The following is a 12,766-nucleotide window of genomic DNA, read 5'->3' on the forward strand; positions in this document are numbered from 1 at the left end:
GAAATGGCTAAACTCCTTAAAAGATACCATATCTAAACATTCCTAAGTCTATTGAAGAAACAATTCATAGTTTAAAACCTTCTCACAAAGAAAATTCCAAGCCTTAGATGGCTTCACTGATGAATGCTACCAAGTATTTAAGAAAAAATGAATACCAATTCTACACAAGCTTTCAAATGCAGAATAGGACAAAATACTTCTAACTTGAAGCCAGCATTACCTTGATACAAAAATCAGACAAAGAATTAATGAGATCAATATCCTTCATGAATAAGTTTTTAAATTTTGAGTAAGTTTTTAAATTTTAAGACCCACAGATTTAAAATTACTATAAAATACTAGCAAACAGAATTCAGCAGTATTTAAAAAGGATAATACGTCATGACCAAGTAATTCAAGATGTGTCCAACATTAAAAGTCAATCACTATAATTCATCATATTAGCAAACAATGAGAAAAATACATATAATCCTCTCAAAAGATGCAGAAAAGCCATTTGACAAATTCAAAATCCACTCATGATCAAAACCATCGGCAAATGAGTAACAAAGAACATCCTCAGCTTGATTAAAAGCCGCTATAAAAATCTTAAAGCTAATGCCAAACTCAATGGAAAAAGACTACATTACCGTTTCTCTGGATTAGGAAAAAGACAAAATTATTCTCTCACACCAATACTACTAAACGTGATATTGATTGTCCTAGTGAATGCCAGCAGGCAAGAAAAAGAAACAAAAGGCTTACAGATTGGAAAGGATGACCTCCACATTGCACGTAAATGGGCCAAAGGTCCACCAATCCCATCATGGAAGTGCCTAGCCTCCCTCATAACGCCCGGACTCTCTTTACAGAAGGCCCCTCTCATTCTGTGAAAATGAGTACCCAGCACCCTGTGTATGATTTGGACTCTGACTCAGCTTGAGACTTTGAATGTGAAGAGCATGACACAAAGACAAAGAGGTGCTTAGGATTCATTCATGGTGACTAGAGTGGTTTCTAGTGACAGTAGTGGCATGGCAGTGTCTGGTGGCAATGCTGTCCTTAAGGGGCAGTGGTAAGAATTGTTGGCATCATGGCCAAACTAATCCTGATAAAAAGACAATGGCTGGACTTCTTGCTCTTGCCTTACCAGATCTGCCTTGGTCCCCAACCACGACTTTCTCAGGGCGTTCAAGACTCTTAACTATTTCTGTGAGCCCTTCAATATCCTTCTAATAAATTCCTTTTCCAACCAGAGTTGGTTTCTTTTATTTGTACCAGCAATCCAAAGAGTTAAAGACTCAGGTCGCATTAATTTTCAAAATACTAATTAATTTTCAAAATTACTATATATTATTACCTGTGTTCACTAGGAGAAAGTTCCCACTGAGAATTTGGAGAACCTGTTGTCACTGCTTTTGAAGTTTGAGGGACATTTTGGAAATTCATTAGTATTTTGAAAATTATTGAATAATAAAACCTGAGTTATCTCCAACCCATCTGAAACTATTTATTATTTTCACAGGTTCCAAGGTTCTGTTTTCTACATCCATCCCCTAAAACTAATGTCTTTAACTGTCTAGGTTCTTAGTTGCAAGCACAAGAAACTAATTCTGGTTGGAAAAGGAATTTAATGAAAAGATATCAAAGAGCTCACAGAAATAGTAAGAGTCTTGGAGAACCTGAAAAAGGGGTGGAAACGAAGAATTACATGCACAATCTCTAAATTCTTGATTCCAGGCTAACAGGGAAACTCAGGGACTTCCTATGTATATCAAAAAGATACTTTGAATCTCTTAGAGGATAAGACAAGAAAAAAGATCAAAGGGTGATAAATCATTACATCATAGAAGTCAGGGTCTTAACTAAGTTTTTTATGTGAAAAGTGTGGGGGAGTACTAATCAGAAAGAGCTATACTCAGAGAACCAGATTTACACACACACACACACACACACACACACACTCTCTCTCTCTCTCTCTCTCTCTCTCTCTCTCTCTATTATACAGGAGTATGGCAGTTCCAACTGACCTTCCATTGTCACAAGTCATAAGGGGGCTATTACAACATTATATCCATTCAAAGGGTGGTCTCGGAAAAGGCAGTAGAGCAGACACTTCTCCCTGCAACAGAACATCAAACAACATAGCCATGGTCTACTCTGGCTGAGAAAAGACGGCCTGATGGGCAGTTGCTGCACATTCAGCCACGCGGAGAAGGACCTGAAAGAGGCGAGGTTAGAGGACTGGTGACGAGGACACCCGGGGAAGAGCCCTGTGGATGAGGCGGGCCCACTGAAATGGGTGCCGAGCATCACTGTTCGTGTTCCATGGGTGTGCTCAGCAAAAGACTTCCACTGTGGAGGCAGAACGGCCTCGGTAACAGGTGTTGCGAGGCAGATGTAAAACACAATGGCCATCCTACTCTCTGTGATTGCAATGGCCAAAAATGGTTATCATAGGCCTGCAGTAGAGAAGGGCCTAAACATTTAAACAGAAGACATTTTATGATGTCCAACTTCTAAAACAGAATACTAACATCCACAAAGAATTCATCTGGAAACTCATTAACAGCATTGTAACAAATAAATTTACCATGCTAATATGGAAATAGGGAAAATAGATGCAAGGGTATAGGAGAACTCTGTAAGAACTCTGTACTCTGACAATTTTTCTGTACATCTGAAACTGTGGTAAAAAATAAAGTTTATTTTTTAAAAAACTGAGACATGGAAGTAAAAATACTGAGACACAGGAGTAAAAAGAAACCATCTAGATTTCCATTAATGGGTAAATGATAAAATAATGGCATATTTGTTCAACTAATTAGTATGCACTTTAGAAAAATAATTGTGAAGATATAGCAACATAAAAATGACTATGACATAAAGAAAAAAATAAAATGTATGTAGATATAGCATAATTTAACTATGTTAAACATCCATTATAAGATTGAAAGGGAACACCTGCAAATGGTGTTAAATATTTTACAGAGGGAGGATTATGAGGGACTTTAGAATGATCTCTGAAAATGGCTTGCTATTCCCTTGACCCAAAAAACCCCACAAAATCATGCAAATCAAGAGATTTAAATCTTTGTGTTTCCTTTAAGAACACTCATGAAACTGCCCAGGCCATCAAGGGTACGAGTATCTGAAAAGCCACCAAGTATCTGAAGGATGTAACTTCGCAGAAGTAATGGGTCCCATTCTGTCGTTACAAGGGTGTAGTTGGTAGGTGTGCCCAGGCCAAACAGCAGGGCTGGACACAGGGTTGGGGGCCCAAAAAGGGTGCTGAATTTTTGCTGCATGTGCTTAAAAATGCAGTGAGTTAGCGCTGACCTTAAGGGTTCAGGCGTGGATTCTCGGCTCATTGAGCACATCCAGGTGAACAGCTGCCCGGAGGTGGTGCAGAATTTACAGAGCTTGTGGCGGGGTAGCCCGCACACGAGCTCTCAGGGTAACCCGCACACGAGCTCTCCCCGCCACTGAGATGATCCCCTTGAGAAAGAGCAGACTGTCCCTAAACCAGAGGAGGCGGCTGTAGAGAAGAAAAAGATATCCCAGGAGACACTGAAGAAACAAAAACTGATGGCCCGGGAGTACATTCAGCATAAAATAAATACTAATTAAAACGAAAGCAGAAAGGAAACAGGAGGTGCGCTAGAAACTGTGGAGGACGCTGACGACCACAAAAGGTGTGTTAAGGACAGCACGCGATGCGAGGCAAAGGACGGACGCAACCAGAGCCCAGACAGGCCCGCTGTCCCCTACTCCTTCCGCATTGGTCTTGCTTCGACCAGGATGCTCTCAATGGCGAAGAACCTTTCTCCAAAGCTGATCCTCACAGGCCACCAGGTGGAGCCCAACAGTCACAAAAAAGAGCCCCCTCCTCAGCCTGAGGTGCTTTCGGCCTGCCAGCCAGGTGAGAGCCATCCCCACCCCCTGCCCTCCAGAGGCCTTACCAAGTCTAAGTTTGGTAATGCAAGTTCACAGGAATACATAACAGCCTCTTCCTCAGAAAAGTCTTCAGAGAAGGAAGACATACTCTTAAAAAGGTGAAACAGTCCTTTTGCACAAGAAGACAGACTGGATAGAGCTATTTTTCAGTTTGCTAATCTTGTGGGGTATGCCTCAATAAAACAAACTAATTTCTCCTATTTGTTTTTGCTACCACCCTAGTCACTCTTTCCTTTTTCTACTAAATGTAATTAAATGACCACCTCCCAACCCATATCCACCTCATTAGAAATTCAGTGTCAAAACTGAATGGAATAATAAAAGTATGTGCTTCCATCAGTCAATTATTTCTGATTACCTAGTGACTAAGACCTTGTGGGTACAAGACTGGGAGATGAAGGAAATACCAGAACCAACCCCCTCCACCGGCCACTTCCTCCACCACGCGCATCAGCAATCCGAACTTCCCTTCCTCTCCTCCACCCGGCCCAGCTGCGCTCTATACAGAGCGGCTGTGCTTCATCCCATTAGAAAGAGCGGCACTGTGACCCATTCCCCAGTTCTCCTTTCAACAGCCTCCCATTAAGCCTACACAATCCCATGTTCAACCAAAAATTCCCCAGCCTTGCAACATCTGCACTGACCTATTCTTTTTCCCTCCTTCCCATCCCTTAAAGCTACCAGAGTTTGCTAGAGAAAATAATATTAACAAAATAATATAAATATGTCAATTTGCTCTAGGTCAATTCATGTGGTAAATCTTCAGTTAGTCTTCAGCGTTGCCAAGAAACACAATTATATTCCCCACAGTAGCTGCTGTAAAACTTTTCAATTTTCTTCAAGATTTATCCTTAAATATTCAAGAAAAAGAACCATGACAAATCTAGGAGAAAGAGACTGTAATGATGTCTCCATGCCTATGACATCCTGGAAGGGAAGTCTGGGACTGCAAACTCTGGACTCCAGGACAGTAGGTTTCAAAAAGGTCTGAGAAAATATAAGCATGCGTGCCACTGCAAGAGTTTCTACAGGAAAAGATGATTTAAGAGGGCTGGTAAGCTGTTAGAACTGTAAATTTGATTATAGAATTACAAATCATCTCAGCAAGGAAGTCAACGTGGCCTTTTAAGTATCCTGGACTATACAGTACTAAATACGCAAAGTACAGAATATGGTGCAATGTGTTATAAAAAGCAGTGATCTCTGAAAGCCAGCAAGGTTTCACTAAGAACACTTGAGGGCTTGATCATACTAGAGGACTAAGATTCAGGAAAAGGTGGTAAAGGCCATGTTTAGAGGTGAACAAGGCTCAACTGAGGTCTCTTATGACAATTCTAAGAACAAGATGAAAAATCACTTTTCTCACAACTAGGTTCCCAGTACTGTAATAATCGTGCGGCTTCCTTTGGCCAGAGACACCGAAGTGCCACAGGGGTGCCCGAGGAGCAATGCTCACATCAAAGAGGGCACCAAGAGGGACGGCCTCCGTAAGTCTCCTTCCAAAGCTACTGAAATTATACATTCCATGACATGTATGTTCTATTTATACTTTTTGTTAAAGATTCTAAATTAGGGGTTCCCCGCCTGAGTTTATACACTGGCTGTATGTTGTTAACAAGTGTTGATTTTGAAATCCTAGAACCCTGGTTCTCATCCTTTTCTGTCCCAAACACCTTCTCCTGTGTTTTCTAGCTTGATTTCCCATACATCGTCCTAGTTAACATTGGGGGTCATCAAATCATTTTCATCTACCCATCTGACCAGCCAGCAAACACTCCCTGAATATCCTATCCTAAAGGAGCTCACAGCCAAGTAAACAACTTACATAAGCAATTACAATACAAACAGATGAGAGCTACAACAATGGAACTATTAGAAACTATGAAAAGCACCTACGAAGGAGGACCTAGAGTCAAAGAACTTTTTTTTGACTGAACAACTGATAAAAGTTTAAAAGTTGAGTATTTCACTAAGTAAACTCGGGGGAGAGGAGAAAGCAACTGCTAGGACGGGAGACAGTGTGCAAAAGTTTGGGGCTACAGTCAGCCTGGGAAACAGCAAGCCATGAGGCCTAAGTGAAGGCAATGGCAGGAGCTGAGCCTGCTCTCAGAGGACCCTGGTCAAGTGCCATCACCACCTACCCAGTCCCCCAAGTTGGAAGCCTGGAAGTTCATCCAGGATTCTGTCCTCCTCCTTCATGCTCCATTTGCAGTCGGCCATCACACCTGGGGGAAGTGACCGCCTTCGTCTTCCCTGAATCGGCGCCTTTCTTTTGTTTCCCTCACTGCGGCGCCTCGCTGGCAGGCCCTCCCTGTCTCCTCTTACCACAACGGCCTACCAGGGCTGGGCCTACCAGGGCTGGGCCTACCAGGGCTGGGCCTACCAGGGCTGGGCCTACCAGGGCTGCTCGCTTCCAGTCGGGTCCCCTCCCACCCACTCTGGACTCCCAGGGAGTGAGCTTTTAGCCAAGAGGCTCTCGTTCTCCAGGAAACAAGCCTGGATTTCTCTCTTCGTCCACATCCTCTAAACGTCCAGAAAATTATTGTGCTCCTATGGAAGAACTTACAATATTCTGCTTCATACCACAGTTGGAGCTCAAAGACACAGGCCATTCAATCTGTCTGCTTTATCCACACTCCTTCACAGAGAGCTGAGCCCCAGAGAGCTGCTAACTGGGCAGAGGGCCAAGGGACCTTGGACCCCTTCCTCTAGCTGAAAGTACTGACCAGGGCAAATAGTGTCTCAAACTAGATTAATAAGATTTTCTACCCTAGAAATTCTGTATTGTGATCTAGACTTCAGTGCGTGACTTGCAGAGGATCCACAGTGTCATTTTGAGTCTGTGTAGGTTACTGAGCAGGTAGGCGGCTCTTGTGAAGAAAGCAGCAGAGGGCACAGCTCATAGGTAGAAAGGCATGGAGAAATGGCGGACTCATCAGGTGGTTGAGAGAGAGGCTGCCACCTTGTTAGTTCTGAGTTCCTCATGAGATTTGCCTATACTTCTTCCCCTGGGTTTTAGGAGAACCACCAGTTTCTTATATTAACCACCACTTTTATTTAAATCAGTTCCAGTAGGATTCCATGTCTTAAAATTAAATTAATCCCATGACATTTATGTACAAGTCCTTCCACACTAGGCTATGATTTCTTTGAATAAAGAAACCGTAGCTTTCTACAGTTCTATTTCTCATATAATGTAGCATAGTGACGTACACATAGTTGATCAACATTTGTTTCATGAACAGAATTTAACTACAGAAGGAGTAAATGATTTTGGACTTGAATAATTAGTATGAGTGTGGGAGCAGGAAAAAGCTCAAAAGAAGGCCTCTTTGGCTAAGCTCTGTTTTTAGGCATAATTTCTGCAGAAGCTAACCACACACATTCACACTCACAGCAAGTCCTACCTTCACGCTCCTGGTCAAAATCTGGCAAAGAGGAGAGAGGAGACCCAGGCAGTCACAGCACAGCATGTTCCGATTGGGAAACAGTGACCTCAGTCCCTAAAGATCAGTAACTGATAGCCAGAACCAAATGGCAGGGCGACCACCAACGTGCTCGGCAGCTGCGGCCCGCACCCCTCATCAGACAGACGTCATCTGAGAACTGCATCATGAAAACCTGCCACATTTTACTTAAGATAAATTTGCTCTTTTTCACAGATTTTTAAAGGCATATTTCCATAAAAGGTCATTTTTAATGTCTTTATAGTAAGAAGGTAGAGAAAAAGTTATCCGAGTTTTCCGTCTAAGTATGAGAATCTTCAAATTTTCTTATTTTGAGAAGTATATAATTAACATATGGTTATTATTTTTAAATATTCTTTATTTAGGTTCAGCAAATGTCCTCACTGCTTCAAAAGCCTGACTCCTTTTGCAATTATTATTGTACTTCACTTACAAGAAACAGAGTTCTTGATGAAGTAACGGCTCAGCTATAAAAAACAAAAAAAAAACAAAAAAAACCAAAAAAAAAACCCCAGCAAGGCCACTGGAGCACTAAGAGAAACTCACACCCTGAGGATTTCCTGACTACACCCTTACAACATGAAGGCTAAGAAGTCCAGTCAAGTACACACAATGGATAAGACAGAAAGTCAGATAAAAACAAGGCGGGATTTCCTGCCATGATGTGAAAGTATTCCCTTTTCGCTGCCAAGCAGAGTGTGGCGGCCGCAATCAACAGAGGCCAGGTGGCACAGCCACCATCAGGCCTTTTGAGTTGATGGTGAGAAACTGGCAAGCCTCCGTGAAGGACTATTCAGGGCTCAAGGGGTTGACGTCACTCTTGGATAATGAGTTAGGCTTTAAAATGATGACATTGCAATCACACCACTTGAAAGCAAAAAAGAAAGTGCAACTGTTCCTGAGTGGCTCTGAGATCCCATAAGTCATACTGATCCTGTCACCAAAAGAGCGGCATAGGGCAGCGTTTCTTAAATGGCATTAGGTACGGCATACAGATTTGATCTGGCTCACTTCACTAGGCGTAAGAGGCATAACAGAGTGAGCCCAATCAAAGCAGCGCACTGGCCGTCCGCTCAGCGTTGGCGCTCACAACCACAGAACGTTCCCCGGAGGCTCCGGCCTGCATGAGTTAGAGGACCAACAAGCAAGACACCCAAATGGACAAAACATGTCAGAACAAATTTCTTCTGGCTTCTACGCTTTTATTTTCATTTCCTGTGCAGCATAAACCAGACATCATTAATAATAAAGAGCTAAAGATTTAATTAAAACTTAAGATCACTTTTTCCAAACGAATACCAACTGTCAGAAGAAATTAGGCACAGTATTTGATCAAAGATCTGGGTCCAGCAGTTTTTCAGATCCAAATAAAGAGGCTATCCATGATGCTCTGTGCCTACATAATCTATATTTAAGTTAGATTGGTTTCTGACAACTTCCATAAAAGATATGGTACCCTTTTCCTGCTTACAATTACTGCCGTAAGTGAAACTTCTGAAGATCAGTACCAAAAAAGCACATCATTCGAACACACCTTCAAACTCATATTTAAAGCATGGGAGACTGGAGTCCCCTGAATATACCTGGAATCTGCATATCTTAACACTACTGTCTGAAAGGGGAGCTCGGATTGTTTAATGCGATAAATTCTTTGCAGTTCACAGATACAAGCCAGGATTCATGACGTAAGAGGAAATGTGTAGAGGGTCAGAATGTGCTCGCCCTGGCCAGCGTGTCTCAGTTGGTTGGAGTGTCGTTCCTTAAACTGAAAGGCTGCCGGTTCAATTTCAGATTAGGGCACATGCCTGGGTTGCAGGTTTGGTTCCCAGCTGGGGTACATATGAGAGGCAACCGATTGATGTTTCTCTCTTGCATTGCTGTTTCTCTTCCTCCCTTCCCCTCTCTCTAAAAATTAGTAAGTATGCCCTTGGATGAGGATTAAAAAAAAAAAAAAGTGCTTATATTTTAAAAAAACAAAAACAAACCAAAAACATGACTGCCCGGCAATTCGAGGTAACCACTTGAGGTGGTAGCTAAGGTCCATTTCTTAAGAACTAGGACCAAAATATGTCAAGTACCATGCTTTAATAAAGAAAGCATAACAAAATATACAAAAAAAAAATAGGTTACTGAAAGGCCTCCTAAACCAGATTCTATGTGGGATCTGTGGTTTTCTTGCCAGAGCTCACCTACCCCAAGGCAAAATTGCTGTCCTCCTTCCAGTCCACGATGCGGCAGATGAACAGTATGTTGGCATAATCTTTAGGCCGGGTCACAAAGTCTTGGGGACAGTCCTTGAGAGGCACATATACTCTAGGCACTCGGTGGTCCGAGGGAGAAAACAGGGCATATTTCCTGAACAGTTCACTGTTCTTATCAGCCAGGAGTCTGAGGAAGCCAGTGGCTGCTCGGGAATGCTTTTTCTCCACGATGTAAACCACCTGCAAACAAACACCAAAGACACGCTCAATGCTGTTTACCTACACACAGGACTGGGGGGTGCAAGTCAGCAGGAAATTGTTTGTCAACTAGTTGGGTTCCTCAGTTCTTCTAAGTCCACATGAAGTGCCTCTCAGTGAAGCTGTGTGACTAAATAATTGCTATTTCTATTGGTGAGGGGACTGTGAAGTGCCCCGCTGCTGCGCTGTTAGGACACCTTAACTACAATAGGTTGCCTTCCTCATTTCTCTTTTCAGAATTCTCCTCCGGTTGTCTCTGGTTATTTTTCAGGGTTCATAGTTGTACTTAATTGTACTGAGGAAGAGCAAGGAAAAACGAATCTATGGCATCTTGTCTGAATCAGAAGCCCTCACTTCTTGTTTTAATATTTGACAGCATATGAAGCATATAAAGCAGCTTGACACGACTTGTGATTCCTATGTGAATTGTCATAGAAATGACTTTCCCACAGCGTTGGTTCCACATACAAGTGCTGTTTGGCCTTGTAATTTTAATTTGAATTCATTAAGAAACTATCAAAAGACAAAACAAAGCAAAACCAAACAACCCACCCCAGCTAGAAAGAGGGCACAGTTGGAGGCAGCAGCAAATTACGAGCTCCATCTCCAGAGGATTGCCTTTGCTCGGCTCTGACTGAAGTCATTTCAGAGTGTGGCCTAGCGTTGCTAGATGTTTTGTTTTGTCAGGAGAAGCCAGAAGTCTAATTTTTTTTATGTGAACACTCCACTCTTTTTTTTTAGTGTAAGCTACCAAGTCAAAATTTTAAATACTGACAGGTCAAACAAAACACAAGTCGGTGAGCCAGATCTAGCACACAGGCTTCCCACTCATTATAATCTTCCACACTGAGCATGCTCCTGATATGTGGCTGGTATTGAAAATGCTTATTAAAATAAAGACCTGGATGGACAATGGCAGGTGACATGTATGCAATATAACTCAGAAGTCCCTCATGTCATTACGCAAGAGATACTCTCCTGACCAGCTCGCTCGACCAAGGGGCAAAACTGCCTTCCTCGGTTACACACGCCGCCCGAGCTTCAGGCAGAGGGAGCCTCGCGCCACTGTGCCACCTTGTTCTCTGCCCTCCCACACGCCGCTTCCTCCACCGCGGGCTATTCAGCTTGGGTCAGCTGTATTTGATCCTGTGCCTGGCTATGCCACTAGTATACGTAATTAAAAAATAAAACTGAGTTATGCAAAACAACAGGATACAAAAGCCAATTGTTTTTGTGTCTGTGATAACTAACTTAAATACTTTGGAAAAACTAAAAAACACTTCTTAAGAGCTTACTTTTGAATTAGATAAGGGCATGACAACAATAAAAAAAACCCAATGGAGCCAAAAGCCATAAAAATCCAGAAGGACTCAATGTTAATATTGATTGTTTCACCAGTGTCTAAATTCTCACTCCATTCTAAATAACCCAAACTGGAAATCGTAGATGCCACATTACAAGTGTGGTTTAAACAAAAAAAATAACGCAGAACTTCAATAAACATACCCACACACAAAGAAAAGGCCTTGGCCCTTCATCCAAAGACAGGCAAATGAATACATATGTGTATGTTTAAAGTTATAAAAAAAAATCTCTTTTTATAATACCCTGCTTCCACTGACTGTTCTGATTAACTGACCAACTATAGTCCTAAGTGTCACATGAGAGACCTCTGACAGGTAGCTCAGGTAACAGCCATTCACACAAATGGAGAAGATCTGTAGGCAATGACCTTTGCTGATCTTTGCAGCGCCTTCTCCGGTACAGCGCTTATGTCCTGCGTCACGGAGGTGCTCTCGTCTTCTGTAACTGGTGCACCGGCATCCTCTTTTCCTTAATTAAAAACAGAAGGAAACAGACAGAAGGGGAGGAATCAGTTAGACGCATATCCATTAGGCATAATCTGTTAGGCATACAGACTCGTGGGATTTTTAAATTCAGAGCTACAAAGGTTCTTGGATACCATTTTTTACCCCCAAACTGCTCACTTTATGGAAACGGGAACCCAGGCCCCGGTGGTCAGGTGACTTGGCTAAGGTCAATCACCTCACCCACTCGCATTAATGCTCACGCATATGCTAAGCATCACACATGTGGACAGCATCAAACTAGCCTGAATTAAACTCAATTGCCTACATGTCAAAATGCCAAAATAACTAGATAATAAATACTGCTCCTGCGATAGGTTAATTTATTATGCACATCTGTTGAAATAAAAATCAAAATAAATGTTAACTTTTAAAAGTACTTTGGTATCAGCCATAGCAAACAAAATGGTGGAAAATAGATTATATTTATTAAATAAATAAATAAAAATGCCAACCCTGATTTTCCTGGCTTTCTTAGTGACATTATATAAAGAGTAAAGTACTTAAAGTCTTTTAATGTTTAATTTCCTTTCTTAAAAAAAACTTATAAAATGCACATTCACCCTAGAAACTGAAACCACATCTCCCCAGTAAAGAGAGTCAGGCTCTGCACTGGAAGTATTAAAACCACTCATGAACAAAAGCAGCAAATCACACACTTTTGAACATTTAATATTTTGCATTTTCGTGCACTACATTAGAGTCCCCCACACCACAAAATATTCTTAGCCAACTAAACTGGGGTTTCTGGGTTCTAAGGGTCACAACCAATTCATGTGGGACCCACTCCAGAGAGCTAAGAGAAGCTTGTACTTATCATCATTTGGACATTACCAAGGCCAAAATAAATAAATCCTTTTCGGAACCAGCTGCCTCTTAGCAAAGCCCCAGCTTAAAGCCAGCTTTTACCACTGTGGGCATCCTCTGGAAACACTGACATGATCTGACCTACTGGGGCTTAAGAATGGCCAACAGTTTGCTTTTCCATCTATGCTGAAATATACTTACCATTGTGCCTATGGAAAGCAAAATTCTC

The 12,766-nt window shown here is 42.0% G+C and overlaps 1 protein-coding gene across 2 annotated transcripts in view; it reads right to left on the reverse strand.

Moving 5' to 3' along the window:
- The window catches only part of DIS3L2 (DIS3 like 3'-5' exoribonuclease 2), a 268,095-nt gene that overhangs the window by 151,531 nt on the left and 103,798 nt on the right, over positions 1-12,766 (reverse strand). For both annotated transcript variants that reach the window (XM_054571544.1, XM_054571550.1), the window contains 2 exons: positions 11,595-11,695; positions 9,597-9,844 (listed from right to left, as the gene is read on the reverse strand). In XM_054571544.1, coding sequence (XP_054427519.1) covers positions 9,597-9,844; positions 11,595-11,695 — 349 coding nt within the window. The remainder of the gene's footprint in view (positions 1-9,596; positions 9,845-11,594; positions 11,696-12,766) is intronic.

The sequence above is a fragment of the Pteronotus mesoamericanus genome, unplaced genomic scaffold (genome assembly GCF_021234165.1).
Source record: "Pteronotus mesoamericanus isolate MK-2021 breed Mesoamerican mustached bat unplaced genomic scaffold, CSHL_Meso_final contig_1018, whole genome shotgun sequence".
Lineage (NCBI taxonomy): Eukaryota > Metazoa > Chordata > Mammalia > Chiroptera > Mormoopidae > Pteronotus > Pteronotus mesoamericanus.